Here is an 18445-nt window from a genome sequence, read left to right as displayed (position 1 = left end):
TCTTTGGAGGTAATGGCAGTGAAAGACTTTGGCACCTGGCTTACCTGATATCCCAAGACCACCACCACCATCACTCCTTTAAGAATCATCTGAGAAAGGATCTGAATGTCTAATTGCCTTTTTTATTTCACTTTCCCATACTCCTGCCTTCTGGACCACCTCTCTTGACATCAGAACTCTGACAAGAAATGACCAGGCCTGACACCTAAATTAGGTTCCTAAGATGATGTGCGCCAGCCCGTTCCCTTCAATGCTGCTAGGTGCCAAGTTATTCAGGGACGTCAGAGAGGGAGAGGAAGAGGGAGGCATGGGTGGTATGAATTAGACAGAACTGAAATTCAAATATGGTTTGCACTGCAAAATAAAACAGGAGGCTAACCTACAAAGAGGGCAGTGTAATTAGACAAAGGTACAATTAGAGATGTGAGGTAGCATTTTAGAAAGCACAAAGAGAAAATGCTTCTGCACATGTATTCAAGGTTAAGGCATGAAGGGCACCTGGGTAGCTCAGTGGTTGAGCATCTGCCTTCGGCTCAGGTCATGATCCTGGGGTCCTAGGATCAAGCTTGCTTGTCCCTCTGCCTATGTCTCTGTCTCTCTCTGTGTCTCTCATAAATAAATAAAATCTTAAAAAAAAAAGACATGAAAAAAATCTACATTTCCAGTTGCTATGAACAAAAAAAAGGCACAGTAGCAATAAATGCTACCCATCTTCCCTAAATACTACTGGTCTTTCATGTTGTTCATTTCCTTTCTTTTCATAATTAACTTGAGAGTTAAGAATAGCCTGGAAGTTAAGGTTAGATTGCCTGGGGTTAAGAATTCTCTGTTTACCACTCATTCACTTCTTAACCCTTTGCAATATAACCTCTATCTCAACATGCTGACAAAATTAAGATAAAAAAAAAAAACTGGTCTCTCCATTTGATGCTCCAGAAAAACTGCAAATATGTAGTGACTCCTTTCTGAATAACTATGGAATGATGAGGTCCTGCAAAGTGTCAGAAATGACAGACCCAGACAAGAAAGTCTAGCTAAGAAACGAAGTGAGGACAGGAGGGGACTGATATTACAAGGGCAAAGTAAAAGGGTAAAGGAAGTTGTATTGTCCAATTGCCTAGAATTGTCTGCTGGCTATAAAATCTAGATGAAGTTCTCTTTACATTCTCTTGCTCTTAATCATTTTATTAGATACACTTGCCATAAGCTATTGGCTTAGTACTACTTACAAATATTCCAGCTGACTGCTAGATATGTCTTCTTGAACATTCCATTAGCATCTAAACAAATCATGGTCTGCCTTCACCCTAGATTTCTTCCATGACTTGACCATTATATTCCGTTAATAGTATACCTATATTCTCCATCTTTTATATTCAAAACAAAATAGTTTTGTGGTTCTAACTCTATATCTAATGAGTCAAACTGTGTATATTCTTCTCAGTGCCTCTAAAAGCTGCCATTTCTCTTCCATTTGCAGTATAATTAACCTAATTTAAAGGTCTTATTACCTCTGCCTAGAGAGAAAGCCTCCTACATGAATATCCTACTACCAACTGGTAGTAGAATATCCCACGGTACTCCATTCCAAATATTTCCTCAAAATACCCAACTTAGGGGTCAAAGTCAAATTTATATCAAGTGTACCTCTTTGTATCACTTTCTCTACATTAAGACCTTCTATGGCTTATTTCATACTATTTTTTTTTTTTTAAGATTTTACTTATTCATCAGAGACACACATAGAGAGAGAGGCGGAGATGTAGACAGAGGGAGAAGCAGGCTCCATGCAGAGAGCCCGACGTGGAACTGGATCCCAGGACTCCAGGATCACTACCTGGGCCGGAGGCAGGCGCCAAACCGCTGAGCGACCCAGGGATCCCCATTGTACTATTCTTTTATGTAAATCCACTGATACAGTACTGTCTCACCTAGGTGCCTTAGCTTATGCTATTCCTTCTATCTACAATGCTTTCTCCCCCCACCTCCCTGCCCCTCTTGCTGCCTATCAAGTAGTTAAGAGTACTGAAAACAGACTGCTGTCTTCAAATCCTGCTCTGCCACTTGCAACTCGTAGGACTTTGGCCAGGTTACTTAATGTCTCTATGCCCCCATCTTTAAAGTGGATTTATAAATTGTACTTGACTCACAAGGCTGTTCTGAGGACTGAACAAATTAATGCATGTAAAGCACTGAATAGCACCTAGAACAGAGTATACAGTAATGCTAGCAATAATTAATAAGCCATTTTAAAGGTCTACTAATAATTCCCTCCACTCTCACACAATTAAAGTCTCCCTCCCTTATATTCCCACAGCACTGTACATCTGTACTATTTTTGCAGTTAGTTTTAAATTACAGTTCCTTGAGACAAGAGGCTATTATGCATCTTTCTTTATCCCACGGTATTCCGAATTCCAAATTCTTTCACAGAATTTAAGCACACAGACTTAAAAAGCAACTTTTTATAGAAGAGCTCTGTGTGGCTAGAAGAGTACAAAAGAATTTGAGATGAGCTGTGAATGCAAGCATCTGCAGGTGAAGAGTGATAGCCAGAGTTTATGTCACACAGGTGGGCTGGGTTTGCTACTTCATTCACTCATTCCTTCATTAACTTCACAAATATTGCTGAGTCCTCTGCACTAGACACTGGGCAAGCTGCTAGCAGTTCCCTGTCACAAGACTATAGGGTATGTATAACCACAGAAGATTATGGTTATTTTGAAAGCAGCAGAAACTTGATGAACCAAGGATTTCTTTTGACCCAAACATTAATTATATAAGCTATTCTTTGAGGTCATTTAAGAGCTACCTTAGTTAGCATACACTCCACGGTAAGAACACTGTTTGTCTTTGGGTTGGGTGGAGTGAAGGTATTTTTTTCTATTTATCCTATGTGAACATCAATTGACTTTCAAATATTTTTTAAATTTTTTTAAAAAACTTCAAAAAGTCTGAATCAAATTTTTTTAATTTATTTATTCATGAGAGACGCAGAGAGAGAGAGAGGCAGAGACACAGGCAGAGAGAAAGGCAGACACCAGGCAGGGAGCCGGATGTGGGACTGGATCCTAAGACTCCAGGATCACGCCCCGGGGCTGAAGGCAGACACCAAACCGCTAAGCCACTGAGGCGTCCCTCTGAATCAATTTAAAAATACTCATTTACTACAGCTCACACATGTTATAAGCTTTGATTATGTTAATATCTTCCTATTTTTTGAGTAACAGAACGGTATTAAACCACAGTATTTTTAACTAGGCAGTCTTCCCCTCAAGAATGCAAGTTCTTAACTGCTTGGTTGATGCTTGGGTACTGTACTTAGTAAAACTATATGGCTAACAGAATAAAACACAGGGCTCAAAATGTATCAAATATTAAGACAATATATAAAGTATGAACACATGTACACATATAAAACCTGGATGGATATTCACCAAAATATCAATAATATCTAGGTGGGGAAAGTGGAATGATTTTTTACACTGTTCTTTATACTGTACTGTTCTGTACTGTCCCAATATTGTTATAATGATCATACCTTATTTTCATAAAGGCATTGAAATTATTAATAAAAACAGATGATGGGTAGTAGTGGTTTAATAGCTGCCACATTTGCTAGACAGGATCTAGATCATTGCTACTTAAAAGGATGGTCCTGAGACCAGCAATATCAGCATCGCCATTAGTTTGTCAAAAAAATAACACAACGACTCTACTATAGACCTACTGATTTAGAATCCGCACTTTAACAAAATCCTCAGGTGATTTCCTATGTATGTTAAAATTCCCCTAACTCTGGGAAACGAACAAGGGGAGGTGGGCGGGGGGTTGGGGTGACTGGGTGACGGGCACTGAGGGGGCACTTGGGGGGATGAGCACTGGGTGTTATGCTGTATGTTGGCAAATTGAACTCCCAATAAAAAAAAAAAAAAAAAATAAATTTGAAAAGCACTGACCTAGAAGCTAAGGCCCTTAGATGCAGCAATAATCAGAACAATATCTACCTTGTTCATCTTAGCACCTAGCAGTGCCTGAAACACATCTATACCTGTTGAACAAACATGTTAAATGTTATTATTTCTGAGCAATTAGAAAGGCAGAGAAAAATTACATTTATTTGAATTATTTTCCGCCAGGGTTCCTAGAAACGGGTGTTTAGTATCTGCTGCAATGCCATTACATTATTATGATAACAATGTTGGCCTCAACAATCTACTATGAGTGACTACATGTAATCTTTTAAAGAGACCTTGCTCACCGCTCAGGGCTAGACGTCTCCTTCAATCATTTCTCCAGCCTCCCCACCCATGGGCACATCCTCTAGTCACTCTAAAAATCTACCCTTCCGGGGATCCTGGGTGGCGCAGCGGTTTGGCGCCTGCCTTGGCCCAGGGCGCGATCCTGGAGACCTGGGATCGAATCCCACGTCGGGCTCCCGGTGCATGGAGCCTGCTTCTCCTCTCCCTGCCTGTCTCTGCTCTCTTTCTGTGTGTCTCTCATAAATAAATAAATAAATAAGTAAATCTTAAAAAAAAAAGTCTATTCCTCAAAGCAAATTTATTTCAAGATCTTTAACTACCACCCTCTGAGAGACAACTTACTATTTAAGTTCCCAATGTACGCACTCCATCTGCTTCTATTTCCAAGTCTACTTCCTACGCCTCAAATCCAGCAAATTCGAGATTAACAATTTTATTCTCCATCAGCTCTCTCCCTCTCCCATGTCAGAAGAGAAGGCTGCTCCCCACTCCTAGGCCCCGTTGAGCCCACCGGGAAAGCATCAGATGAGAGATGGTTAACGGAGTCGTCCCTCCCTCCCACCGCCCGAGGAAGCGGCCGCGCTGCGGGAGGCGTCGAGGTCCCCGCCCCCCCGCCCCCCCCGCCCCCCCGCCCCTCCCGCCACGGCCCTACCCGCCCGCGGGGCTGCCCCAGGCCGGCGGCTCTCCGTGCGTCCGCGCCCCCGCACCCGCCGCCCCACGGCCCGCCGCGCTCGCCGCCACTCACCCCCAGCGCGGTGCTCCCGCCAATCCCGACACGGCTCTCACGACCCTGCTCCAACGTCGCCACCCCGAGCAAAGTCCTACGAGGGTCTCGGTCGCCCCCCCAAACCGCGCCTGTCCCCGGATGCGGCTCTTCCCCGCGGACCCGCTCAGGGGCGTGGCGGGGCTGTCCCGGCGAACTGCCTCACTCAGGGCCGCCCCGCCCCGGCCGCTGCGGGGAAGCAGGTGCCCGGAATGCTGGGGATGCACGGGGAGCGCATCCGACCGGCCAGCGATGACGTCTGAAGGCGCACCCCCCGCCCCCCGCGGCCCCGCGGCGTCTCCCACACCTTACCTCACCCAACAGCGGCGGCAACTCCGCTTTACGGCGTTCCCAGCAACCGCTGCAAAAGGTGCCGTCAAGCGCAGGGCCGTGGCTGCTCCGGTCGTCGTCGGAGACCACCGCGCGGCACTGCCCCGGGCGTCGGCGCGTCCGCAGCTCCGGCCGCGGCCTCCCCGATCCCTGACGCTCTCCTGCCTGTTGCCATCTCATCGCTCGGCACGCTGAGGCGACCTGAGGCCTGGAGCTGCAGCAAGGACCGCAGAGGCCCCAGCCGAGCTGTGCTGCTAAGAGTGTGAGCTTGCCAGGTACAGTGTAGGATGCTAAAGATGCGGATTTCAGATAAAACGAGGAGGTGGTGTTTTTTTTGTTTGTTTTATAGCGCGTGTGCTATGCAAAGGGATTCAGAGTAACTCCCTGAATTCTGGTCTGGGGACCATCCATCAGGTGAGACGGGGATGTAGTGAGTGGGAAATAGTCTGTTCTTGCTCAGGAGGTGGAGATGCAGGACATCCAAGCTCCAGGGGGAAGTACACACGCATACAGTCCCGGCTCTGGTCTTTTTTCTTTTAATATTTTATTTATTTACTCATGAGACACGCACAGAGAAAGAGAGAAGGAGGCGGGCAGAGAGAGGCGGAGACACAGGCAGAGGGAGAAGCAGGCTCCGTGCAGGGAGCCCGACGCGGGACTCGATCCCGGGACCCCGGGGTCACGCCCTGGGCTGAGGGCGGCGCTAAGCCGCTGAGCCGCCCGGGCTGCCCCCGGCCCTGGTTTTCTTAACTTCACAGTGAAATCCAAAGGATTGGTAAGAATCAGATATGTATCGATTTTGACGTCAATTTTGTATAAAGCACTAAATACTGTAAATTTTGTTTATACAAAGATTACTATTATCAGTCCATCGTAAAAACTGAAAATACTTTTATATATCTGAGTTTTCTAAACTCTGTTTTTTGGAACATCATATAATGGTTTTTTTTTCTTTTTTACCCCCCGCATTTCCTATAATACCAGTTTCTTATTTTTCCTTTTAGAAATTTTCCGTGTACGGGGATCCCTGGGTGGCGCAGCGGTTTGGCGCCTGCCTTTGGCCCAGGGGCGCGATCCTGGAGATCCGGGATCAAATCCCACGTCAGGCTCCCGGTGCATGGAGCCTGCTTCTCCCTCTGCCTGTGTCTCTGCCTCTCTCTCTCTCACTGTGTGCCTATCATGAATAAATAAAAATTAAAAAAAAAAAATTTTCCGTGTACATACAAACTTATTTTGTCCAAGTCCTCTTATTACTTAAGAACTAGTTCTGTTAAAAAAAAAAAAAAAAAAAAAAAAGAACTAGTTCTGTATACTTAGAACTAGTAGTTGGTAGATTCATAAAAAAGAGAACACCCAAAGGAAGGTTAAAGGGATCACTGGACACGAGTGCTAACTTGGCAGACCAAAGATGGGAAAATGTGAGCATCAAAATGAGTAACTTATTGATTGAAACACTACAGATAAAAATTCTTGATTTTATAATTTCTTAAAAATGAGAAGCACACTAGTCATAACTGAAGATTGCCAGGGCACCAAATCTCTATTGTAAAACTTGATGAAGGAAAAACATCAAGCATTTATCCTTTCTTGCATGAACTGTTAGCCAACATGCTAATTAGAATTCTAGCTAATAAATGAATTAAAGAACAATTACCATTTTGCTACTCCTGATGAAATATGGAACAACATTTATCAATAGATGTTAAAATTTAGGTGAAATATTGATGAGGAACTTTTTAACTTTATATTATTTTTTTGATGGGGAACTTATTAATAAGTGGATTAGGCTGACACCACCTGAACCCACCCCGCTGATCAATCTTATGATTGATCTGGGGTGAGACACTCTGTATGCCATGATGTGATGCAGCAGAAAGTACACACCACCACTTGCGAAGGATTCTTGCCTAAAAATTGAACCTGCGCTTATTTAATCAAAACTCTAGATTTAACAAAGGGTATGTACAGAAGCAATCAGCCAAATTCAGAATGTATGATATTCTAAGAGGTAAAGGCCCCAGTATATCAATGGAATTTAAAGAGGAGGGAGGGAGAGAACTACCACAAAATCAGAGACCTAAAACCAAAGGCAGTGTGTAGACCTTGCCTGTATCCTGATTTGAAGAAAACAACCATAAAAAGACATTTTGAGGGGCGCCTGGGTGGCTCAGTTGGATGAGCGTGAGACTCTTGATTTAGGCTCAGGTGATGATCTTAGCATTGTGGGACTGAGCATGTATCAGGCTCCCTGTTTAGTGTAGAGTCTGCTTGAGATCCTTTCCCTCTGCCTCTGAATGCATGCCCTCACTCTTAAAAAAAAATAAATTTTGAGACAAAATTTTTATATGAACAGAGCCATTAGATTATATTAAGGAAGTGCTGTTAATTTTGCTAAGAATGTTAACACAATGTGGCTGTGTTTAAAAGACTAAGTCATCATCGACACATACTGCAATGCTTATAGGCGAAATTTTAAAAAACTTTTTAAAAGATGATACAGACATGGCAAAATTTTAGTAACTGATAAATCTGTGATGAGCATAAAGTGCTCATTAATAGCCTCTCCCTCTGTATATTTAAAAGCTATCATAAAAATGAACAAGAAAAGGGAAGAATTATCATCAGGTTCTTAGAAGTAAATACTTTTCAAATACATAACAAATCTTTTTCCATATAGACCTAAAAAACAAAAAACAGCAGTTAAAGTGAGGATTACATTGGCAATCTTTTGAGCGAAGATCTTTTAAAATACACATCAACTGATTGGAGCTTCTCACTATTTCTCCCACATAAACTAAAAGCACAATGCATCATCTACTATTCCTACTTTATTTTTTTTAAGTGGACCAAGAACTTAAACAAGTGAAGCAATCAAGTCAGAGAGCCTGTATTTTTGAGATTTTGTTTTTGCAGTCCTCCCCTATCATTTACAATTATCTTGGACACGACTGTCTTGTCAGTGACTTATTTTTTAGCTATCTTTAAGGTTTCCCTCAACTTAGAATTTTTCATATTCGTGTATCATTGGTTTAGGTCATATTTAAATTCTATAATTAAAATGACTGACACTAGCGTAAACAAGTTTGGGAACAAACAGCTAACAGGATGTAAACACAACTCAACTGGTGGAAGCAGTACTTCTCTAGCATACCAGAGAAGCCCAGTCAGTATGCTTTAACTTGGTCAGCCAATCCAGTTGGACAAAGGGTACAAGAATGGGTAAAAGCAGTCTTTATTATAGGCAAAGATGTATCTTTTTATTAAAAGATTTAAAGAGAGTGCACATGTGCACGTGAGGGGGGTTGGGGAAGAGAATCTCAAGCTGACTCCCTGAACTCAGAGCTCAACTTGGGGCTCAATTCCATGACCCTGAGATCATGACTGGAGCTGAAATCAAGAGTTGGACGCTTAACTGAGCCACTCAGGCACCCCAAAGATCTTTTAAAAATTACAGATGTAGGTAGGAGTGCCTGGGAGCTCAGTCAGTTGAGCATTTGCTTTTAGCTCAGATCATGATCTTGGGGTCCTGGGATCAAGTCCCACATCTGCCTCCCTATTCACTGGGAGTCAGCTTGTCTGCTCTACCTCTCCTCACTCGTGCTCTAATTAATGAAAAAAAAAAATCTTAAAAAAAATATTTTAGGGGCACTTGGGTGGTTCAGTTGGTTAAGCATCTGCTTTTAGCTCAAGTCATGATCCCAGGGTCCTGGGATCAAGCACTGCATCGAGCTCTTTGCTCAGTGGGAAGCCGGCTTCTCCCTCTCCCTCTGCCTGCTGCTCCTGTTTGTGCTTGCTCTCCCTGTCAAATACACTAATAAATATTTTTAAAAGTCTTTTAAAAACATTACTCTGCTATGGGATTACATCTTGGCCCACCCTAACATTCTGGGTCCTGGGGCAAGAGTACAAATGGAGTCTAACTGACATATTTTAAGTACTAAGTAAAGAACCATCAAATAAGTATGTATCCTCTACCTTGGCAAATATTCCTTCTCAAAAACAGAAATTTAGGATCAAATTTGGAATTCTCAGACATATACTGTAAAGTGTGAGCACAGCTAGGTCGGCCTGTCCTCACAAGGCCCTGGTCTGTCTCCTTTTATTTCTAGTTTCAGCTTACCACAAGAGTCCTGGTATGCATGCACGTGGACACCCCAGTCTGATATCTAAGCCCCATCCATCACGAACTGCCACTCCTTTAAGTGTTAAGGTGTGTGTGACTGTAGCACAGTCTGTCTTCAGGATGATTTCACAAAGAGGCCTGCATCTGTTCTGGAATCAAGCTTTGGGCTGGTCAGGCAGGGAATTATGGGGTTCTGGCTGTCTGATGCATAGTGGATAGGGGAGCATGAATTTCCAAGTGGGTGCAATCCTTTGGGTTCTTCTTCATTCCGTGAAGAGGCACAGCCAGTATGAGGATCAGGGCAGGGATCCCTCTTGCCCAAGTCTAGGTGCGCATATACCCCCATGTGTCACACCATACATACTGTTAGACTTGCTCTTTCCATTTTCATATCATGAGTACCCTTCCATTAGTAGCATATTCTGGAACAGGTGTGTAGGGTTACTTGGAAGCACCATATTCTAATCATTGTGGTGACCTTGTGCAAAAGGGGCATAAACATACTACTAATCCCATGCAGTGTAAATGTAAAATACGGTTTAGTAAGGGAAACACTTGGGACAGAAGTAGAGTGCACTCGATTTCCGAGTTCTTATCCCACAGAGATTCAGACAGGCACAGAAGGACTGATATTCATGGAAAGGACTCTAATTGAGGAAACCAACCCCCATGATAGTCTGCGTATTTTTAAAATTTATTGTGAAAGGGCATGCAGATTATATCTAGAAAAGTATGTAACAATGTTATCTTATTAGTGCAGCAAGTTAGAAAAGGGGAGTCTTTGGAATTCTGGTAGCCTATCTTTTCTTCAATTGACAGGTTGCTTGTATTTTGCTCTTGTAAAGCTATAATGAGTACTGGCTTATTTGTATGTATGACAAATACCAATAAATGGAATTAGCTGTTCGAAGGTATGTGTATTTAATATTGCTAAACTGTTCTCCACTTCATCTTCTATAGGAGGGTACTGGTTTCTCAGTATCTATGTCACACTTCTCTCCCTATGACTCAAGAGGATCCAGTCTCCCTTCATTCTTCTTTTGGTGAAAATAACCATAGTTCAGAGCTCTGGTCTCATTTAGTCATTGATTGGTTTTCTTTTTTCTCCTAAACCAATTTCAAGTTAGGAAACACATTTTAAAAAGGCTTAGATTCTGGTTCTGACTCTTTTAGCTACAATCTGCCAAAATGTAACCCAAGATGTGACAAGCTTCAAAGACAGAAACTAAGTCCTGGATTTATATTATAGCATGTTTCATCTTTCATTTATAGCTGCACTGTACAAAACTGTAGGGAGTAGTAAGATGTGGCTCTTTACATTTAAATGAATTACAATAAAAAATTCAGTTTCTTAGCTGAACTAGTCATATTTACAGTGCTCGAGAGCTACCTGTGGCTCCTGGCTACCATGTTGGACAGCACGAATATTGAACTTCCCATCACTGCATAAAATTCTGTTGAACAGCACTGCTCTAAAATATAAGCTTGTGGGGGCTTTTTTATCTTCTCATTCCCAACAGCACATTGTAGATAGTTAATGAAAGTTGGTAAAAATGCAAGCACTGAAGCAAAAGAAAGCAGAAAAATGTTTAATTTTTAGATGAGATATTCCAGGTGCTTTTGTAAGAACTTAACTTGGTCATTCTATACAGAACATACAATCATTTCAACATACAAGTTACTCCACTTTGCATACTCTATTTTAAAGTTAAAAAGTTTCTAGTTAAAGTTTAAAAGGCTTTGTCTCGTTTCCAAGGATAATGAGGCAATATGCTTATTAAAACACTAGTTTGCAGAACTGAGTACACTTTAAGTAGTTCATTAATGTTCTCCATAACTTAAAGGTTAAACCTGAGGAATCAGAATTTTTATTATCAGAACTGCATAGCAAAACCATGTCCAGATGACAGACATAACAAATAAGCTATAGATCAAGATAACCTATAAATCCAATTTAAAGCAAAAACAAAATGTTAGGAGAGATACTAAATGATACTCAGGTTAGCAAAGTTTTGAAATGCTTCATATTTTTTAATGCAACTAAAGTTGTCAAATGTTAAGTGGGCACATACACCTAATATCATTTATCCCATGACAAAAAACTACTGAATCATTTGGTTGTTTGGAAATAATTATTTGGGCTAAATTCACTCTGTATTGTGGCACTGAGCAGTCATAAATTGAAAGTGCAAATGCCTGAATGGAAACATAGCTTAAATCATTTATTTATGCTACTATTCTACACTGACACACTAATGCTGTGAGAGACGTTTACAATTGTACAAAGTCTTGATATATAGAGTAATAAGCTTGATGTGAAAAACACAAAAAGGCCACAGGTCATGCAGAAAATAAAGAATGTAAAGGGCATTTTAATCAGGAAGGTTTGTTTTTTTTTGTTTGTTTTTTGTTTTTTGTTTTTTTTTGAAGTCCTGGTCATACCACTTTAAGCACATGCTTTATTAAATGAAAGAGCATCTGGAACTATCCCAACACTTAAATCCATTATTAACTGAAAATAATACCTTACACATTTATATAGCATTTTATGGTGTTGAAGCAATTTCACATACTCCATTTCATTTTATTTCTCACAAATTCTCACACATGTGAGAAAAGACAAACAAGTTACAATTATTTTATGTAAGGCAGTGGAGGCCCAAAGATGAGAAATGATTTATGTAGAGGTCATAGGCCTAGTTAGTATATGGTAGAACTATGGTGATTAATTTTAAATTAATTACTTCAAAAGAAATGAAACCAAAATACTTTTTATATCATATCCAGAAATCTTAAAGATTGTGGTTTTTAATGTAGATTGATCTAAAACTTTAACTATTACATATCTTATAGTATGAATTAGTTATAAATTTGATTTTAAAGAGTCTCCCTTAAATGGTAAATTAGACTCTGTGCTTTGGTACCTTAGAGATATTGAAAATGTTAAAAAATATATATGCGTTCTTATAGCCCTTAGGCTCTCCAAAAATTTCCAGTACTAATAAAAAGGCCTTTTACCAATCATAATTTGACTTAATTTTAAAACTAGTCCAAACTTATGAAAACTCCAAGCCAAAGCAAACACATTCACCCACCTTCTGCCCTACATACTGTGAAGTCCTTACATGTCCATTCCCAAAGACCAACTTATAGTGAATGGATATCATTATAAGAAAATATGTTTAAACATAGGTCAAATGATTATGAATCAAAAGTGATTACCTTATATTGACCCAGAAATAACAAATACTGTTTTAATTTAATAATTGGGTACTCTGAGGAGAAAAGTACTATGGCAATCTATTATTTATTTATAAGCCAGTACTAACCTTTATATGACAAGTCCAACAATATCTTTTCAATAAAAGCATCATATACCAAATACAGTCCATTTAAACTCCAAAGTACTCAAAAAGCTGTATTTACATTAATCAAATATTCCAGGTAGCAAAGCATATCAGGTCACAAATATTTGGATAATGTGAATACTGTAAAATACACAGAAAACTAAAATTATACTGAACATGAGGTAATCGTTCTGTAGTGATTAAAGAAACATTCATGATCTAGTATAACGTTTCAGTACCAGCATTATGAAATGTACATTTTGGTTAAAAATAGCAAATAACTTTATGGTTACTTGGGTATTGAGTAAATGTATGCTGACTATACACTTCCCTAAGAGAATATATCCAGTTTAAAATAAAATCAAGGAAGAAAGTTTTCTAGACCCATTTTATGTGACTATATAAAAGTAAGCCATATTATAAGCAGTTAATTTGAATTTTTTATAAACTATAACAAATTTACTTTTTAAAATTTGACTTATTAGCAAAACATTGTTTTTAAGATACAAATTTTGTCACACTACTCAAAAAGGTAGTAAAACTATATGCACAATAAATCAAACTTCACTAATTGTGGAAATCTAAATACAAAGCATGGCTGCCCATATCACAGACACTTAAATATCTGCTGCATGAATTAGCTGATGAATGGACATTGATCTTAAAAATATGGGGTTTTTAAAAAAGAACTACGATAAAAAAAATAAGAATTACGATAATTTGAAAATAAACTTCTTAGTATTTTTAGCCTGGAATCCACCATATTTTATACTAAGAAGTCTACAGTGTCCTCTTCCAAAATTAATACTCTGAAATAATCATCTTCCATGTATATCCTTTTCCAACTTTTTCCATGTTTTCAAAAGAAACAAAAAATAACTATAATTTTAGAAGTACAGAGAAAAACTAATCATTCTAGGTAAGTAATGAAATGGAGTATGTTAGCTTAATTAAACTTTCATTACAAATTATTTACTTTTATTATTTGTACCACCCAAGAATCAGTTACAAAAAATTCAAATTATACATGATACTGTTTATACTTTAATTCAACAAATGAGTAAACAAAACCAAGCCAATGTGTTTCTTTAGATGATAATATGGGAAAAAATTACTCTTTGCAGAACTAAGTAGGCCAAGTCTAGCTGTACAGGGGCTGGGTTTGTCAACATGTTACAGATGCCATCAATAAAACCCATGTACAGACAGGCACACTTCTAATACTATCAATTTGTTTACCTACACCTGGAACATTCAAAGAATTACTGTATATTAAATTGCTATGTGCGCTCAGTTATTAAATGCTTGATATATACATATTTACCAAGTTAAAGATGTATGTGACATGGTAAGCCCAAATAATCAAAATCAATTGTGAAAAAATTCTTATTCTAAAGTGCTTAAGGCAATTCCTTCATTCCTTTATCCAGTTTACCAAAACTGGTTTGGGATTCAACTGCTAAAAGAGAAATGCAATACTAAATGCATGTTTTTATAAAACAATTTTTTATACCTATGATACATCCATTACCGTCAACCTCTCTCATGCATTTCTTTTACAGAAAGCAATCATGTTTGACCTGTCACAACAAAGAGTAAATAAACTAATAAAGAATATCTGAAAGGGTATACTGCCTTCCCATAATGCATTGAATTAAGCAAAAAGGCTCAATATTTTTTAATTCAAATGAAAATGAAAATGTTATATATTTAGTTACCTTAATGTGAGACTTTTTAAATAGGCACTACAGTTGATTATTTTCTATTTTGAAAATGAAGGTGGCAAACTTTTCCAGTTTAACACATATAAACTTAAAACCCTACACATTTTGTTCTTAATAGAGACCTTTAAGAAGAAGCACAGTAAGAGGGTAATCTCAGATTCTTATAATGAAGTCATAACTGTTATTACTTCAAATGAATTTTCCAAATGAATATTAGAAAATTTTATATGAAAGTTTTCAAATGATGGCATGAGCACAGGAAAGAATCATATGCACTCCTCCAGCCCCTGATTAATATTTCCTCTTCTCCACACCCCTGCAAATAGAAGGCCCTAACCAGTATAACATAATGGTCTCTGGCTTAAATATCAGTTGACACTGCATGGGGCATGGAGCAAGAGCATGCTTAGAGGAAGAAGGCACTGAATTAAAGAGAAGACACAATTATGTAAGACGTAATAGTAAAAAATTTTATACAAGAACATCTGGCATTTTGTGTGTCATTTTTGCTAAAATATATACGTGTAACTGTTCGCAGAAAGCCATTCCACTCACTGCTTTCAGATTTGACTCTATGAAAGATAATTTTAACTGCCTGTTTCCTTAGTTCCTAGAATAACCCCATTGTAAGGAAAAGAACGTCCAAACAATTTTTTGAAGATCTTTAAGAAGAACAAAACCCAAAATTCTACTTTGTTTGGAGAATCAAAAGGATATCTATTGACATACTTCATTCTCCCAACTGCATTGGTCTTTAAAAGTACCAATATGTCATGAGACACTAGAGAAGATATAAATGTCTTCTAGAAAAATAATAGCCAGTTCAAAGGAATTTTCTCATTTAGGTTTGTTTTACCAATGAACAAAACATCCTAACAGTAAGCAGTAAACTTTAATAGGAGAGAATCCACTATACCTATTCAACAGGCCTTTCTATAATAGACAACTCAGCTGTAAGCAGCAACAATCACTTCTTGGGAGAAGTTTGCTAGCACAATATACTTAAAATTAGAATGAAAGTCAACATGAGAAAGTAAAAATCCAGAGACCACTCAAAATGCTCAAAGAATCCTTAAATACTGTAATCACAACTTTCAGTTTGGCTCAAAGAACTTGTATAACAAATTTTAACCAACCTTTAAATAATAGATACGTTCTGCTCAATAACCATGTGTTTTATTCATTGTTTAACACATTTTCCCTAAGTTTGGGAAAGATTTGTCTATGATAATTTTTGGAAGAATTATACCCCTTTAGGAAATAAACGAATGTTGCAAAAGGATTAAAAGAAAAATAACATCTGAATAGTTGTGTTTGAAAAATTCATGTGGCAAGTAAGTGAAAGAGATATGTAGACCTTTTTTCAAAACATTTGTTTAAACCCTTCCAAATCTTACTAAAAACCAGACATTAATGACTTCAGTATAGTTTCAGGCACCTTCCTTTATAACCTAGCCTTCTGAGATGAAACATAAATGGTGTAGGTTTTTCTACCTAATGTATAACTTTAATAAAATTTCATTCCTACTTAAAATATTAAAAATCAGTATAGTTATCAATTATTATCAAATTCAAGTGGGAATTTTACCAAGATAACTATTAAAGGTAGTATTGAATTAGACAACAAAATCAGAAAATAGAAAGCTTTTAAAAATTTTATCCATCATCCAAAATGATGGAGTGAAAAGAAGTCTACTTAAACAAGGCAACATACAAAGCATATCCCTTTGCCACTGTTAGTGCAGCTGGTAAAAACTAAAGTATTGGTGATTTTTTTTATTTATTTTTTATTTTTTTAGTATTGGTGATTTTTAAGCAACTATGTCTAGAAACTCTTCCTATTCACTCTATTTTGAGTTTTAACCATAAGAGAAATATCACGACATTCAGAAAAGAGAAAATGACACACAATCTAGTCAGTAAACAAAAGAGGATAATTTAGCAAAACTCAAACTTATTTAAAAGGAGAAAAACAAACCATTGTAAGAAAGCCATTCTAGCATCCTGAACCAATTATTTCAATTTTTAGAAAACCTTAGAAGACCTTTTTTTTTTTTTTTTTTTTTTAAAGCTTCAGTGTATGAACCTAGTAACAGTGTGATGAGATAAAGTATAGAGGAAAGACAACAAAATTTAACGCTTTCCTCTCAGGTCCTAGGGCTACCATATGTAACTAAACATATCAGAAGAGCCAAAGTAACCCAAGAAACACACAAAAAAATGAGTTTTATATAACTATTTTAACACTGCCTTTCTTCCCATTTACTCTTTAAAACATCAGTTTCTTGTGTGGTATCTGCTTGCTTGATGATCCTGCACAGTAGGTTCCTGTGAGTATTTTGTACTAGATGCTTAATGCTAATACATTCCAGGCCTTAAAGCAGAGTGTAGCAAACCTGATTTCCACCACTCAGAAATTTCTGGGATTAGTAACTGCACAGAAAAGGCCACCCAATCAAAAAGGGGGTAAACATATTCTGAGTAAGCATTACTGAGTAACATTGTTGAGGCTGCTAGCTGAACCCGTCATGCCATTTTCACTTTTCTGAAGTGTTCTCACAGCACTTGGCACCTGCATCCCAGTATTCAAAGAAAGTCCACCACACCAAACCTACGAAAAGGTGAAACAAAGCTTCAGTTAGATTTCAAATCAAATTAGAACTTAGGTGATCCTTAAAGTTCCATTTGAAACGCAAAATGCCACTTATGTGAACAAGTGAACAAGCTCCAAACTGATAACCTTCATATGTGAACTGAGGGGATGTTGGAAAGGCTAACTCAAGAGTCTTAGAACCACAGAGGCGAGAGGGAGTCTTTACGGTAGAAGAACACACTGGAAGTGCATGTAAGAGAAGAAACTAAGAGCTGTAGAGATTTAGAGATTAACTTTTTAGGATTAATAGCCAAAGATATTGGCTATTATTAATGATGCTAAACTTCACAATAAGAGAAGTGCAAAAAGAGCCAATTTCCTTATCCCAATTATTTCTTTAGATTATGATAATGAGGTGTGGCCTGAGACTATAGGAATCTAATGTTCCTGTGTTAACAGTAAAATCCGTTATTTTTTCCCTAACTTGTTAATAGTAAGAACTCTTTACAATTCTTTAAGGACTTCTGAGAAAAATGCAAATGGCAATATCCACATATACCACATTGCCATAGTCTATTATCATGAATGTGAATAAGTTCATGAAAGATGAAACTGCTTTGCTTGTAAACAGAGTAAGTATCATTCAATAAGATGAACAATAACTGATTTGGAACAGACTCAAAAGATTTAAAATATGTGAGAATGGATCATTTAAATTATCATAAGTGCCTGGTTTGTAGTAGACATAGCTTGAGACAAGGGACCTAGAAACTGTTGAAGTATTCCCACCTTCAATTATATCCTAAAGTGTTCAATATTTACTAAGTGACTACAGTACTGTACCAAAGAATTTATTGACATGTGAAGTTTATAACTGTATGATTAACAATCCAAATTTTTAAAACTAGCATGTTCAGTAATGATAACTCCCAACATACAAAAGCAGCTCTGTGATCATAAAATCACTATATTACTTTTTTGTAAATTATTTAAGTGATTAACAAACATATTTACTTGGAACATCGAGCACAAAGGTGCAAGGGCAAGTCAATGAAGAAAGATTAGTCTTTTTCAAAGTGGTACTGGAACACTTGGAATCCATATGCAAAAAATCAGACCTGGTACCATATACAAAAAAATAACTCAAAATGGATCGCAGGCCTAAATGTAAAACGTAAAACTGTAAAACTTTAGGAAGAATGCAAAAGAAAGTATCTTTGTAACCTTGAGTTAGGCAAAGCATGATCTATAAAAGAAAAAAAATGGATAAACAGGACTTCATTAAAATGAAAACCTCTTCAAA

At 38.0% G+C, this 18445-nt stretch overlaps 3 protein-coding genes and 1 long non-coding RNA gene across 13 annotated transcripts in view; 2 read left to right on the top strand and 2 right to left on the bottom strand.

The window, feature by feature from the left end:
* FKTN (fukutin) overlaps positions 1 to 7806 on the bottom strand; it is a 69241-nt gene extending 61435 nt beyond the window's left edge. The window contains exons 1-2 of one of the 2 annotated variants that reach the window (XM_072842229.1): positions 6580 to 7806; positions 5338 to 6382 (exon numbers count right to left, since the gene is read on the bottom strand). The gene's annotated coding sequence lies outside the window, so the exon portion shown is untranslated. Of the gene's footprint in view, positions 1 to 5007; positions 6383 to 6579 lie in introns of those variants that run through there. The other variant, XM_072842228.1, reaches the window with a different exon arrangement.
* LOC140641057 (uncharacterized) lies at positions 4795 to 12247 on the top strand. The gene is made up of 2 exons (XM_072840344.1): positions 4795 to 6130; positions 6360 to 12247. The coding sequence occupies exon 1, from the start codon at positions 4795 to 4797 to the stop codon at positions 5548 to 5550; it is 756 nt and encodes a 251-aa protein (XP_072696445.1). The 3' UTR covers positions 5551 to 6130; positions 6360 to 12247.
* The window catches only part of FSD1L (fibronectin type III and SPRY domain containing 1 like), a 72563-nt gene continuing 64821 nt past the window's right edge, over positions 10704 to 18445 (bottom strand). For 4 of the 9 annotated variants that reach the window (XM_072842227.1, XM_072842220.1, XM_072842223.1 and 1 more), the window contains 2 exons: positions 17042 to 17160; positions 11052 to 12966 (listed from right to left, as the gene is read on the bottom strand). In XM_072842227.1, coding sequence (XP_072698328.1) covers positions 12936 to 12966; positions 17042 to 17160 — 150 coding nt within the window. In that variant the 3' untranslated portion in view covers positions 11052 to 12935. The other 5 variants (XM_072842222.1, XM_072842225.1, XM_072842226.1 and 2 more) reach the window with 3 other exon arrangements.
* LOC140641809 (uncharacterized) overlaps positions 16957 to 18445 on the top strand; it is a 70868-nt gene continuing 69379 nt past the window's right edge. The window contains exon 1 of the long non-coding RNA XR_012038402.1: positions 16957 to 17394. This is a non-coding gene — a long non-coding RNA (uncharacterized lncRNA). The remainder of the gene's footprint in view (positions 17395 to 18445) is intronic.

Source organism: Canis lupus, chromosome 10 (genome assembly GCF_048164855.1).
Source record: "Canis lupus baileyi chromosome 10, mCanLup2.hap1, whole genome shotgun sequence".
Classification (NCBI taxonomy): domain Eukaryota; kingdom Metazoa; phylum Chordata; class Mammalia; order Carnivora; family Canidae; genus Canis; species Canis lupus.
Note: the sequence above shows the minus strand (reverse complement) of the source record. Positions and strands in the feature narration are given on the sequence as shown.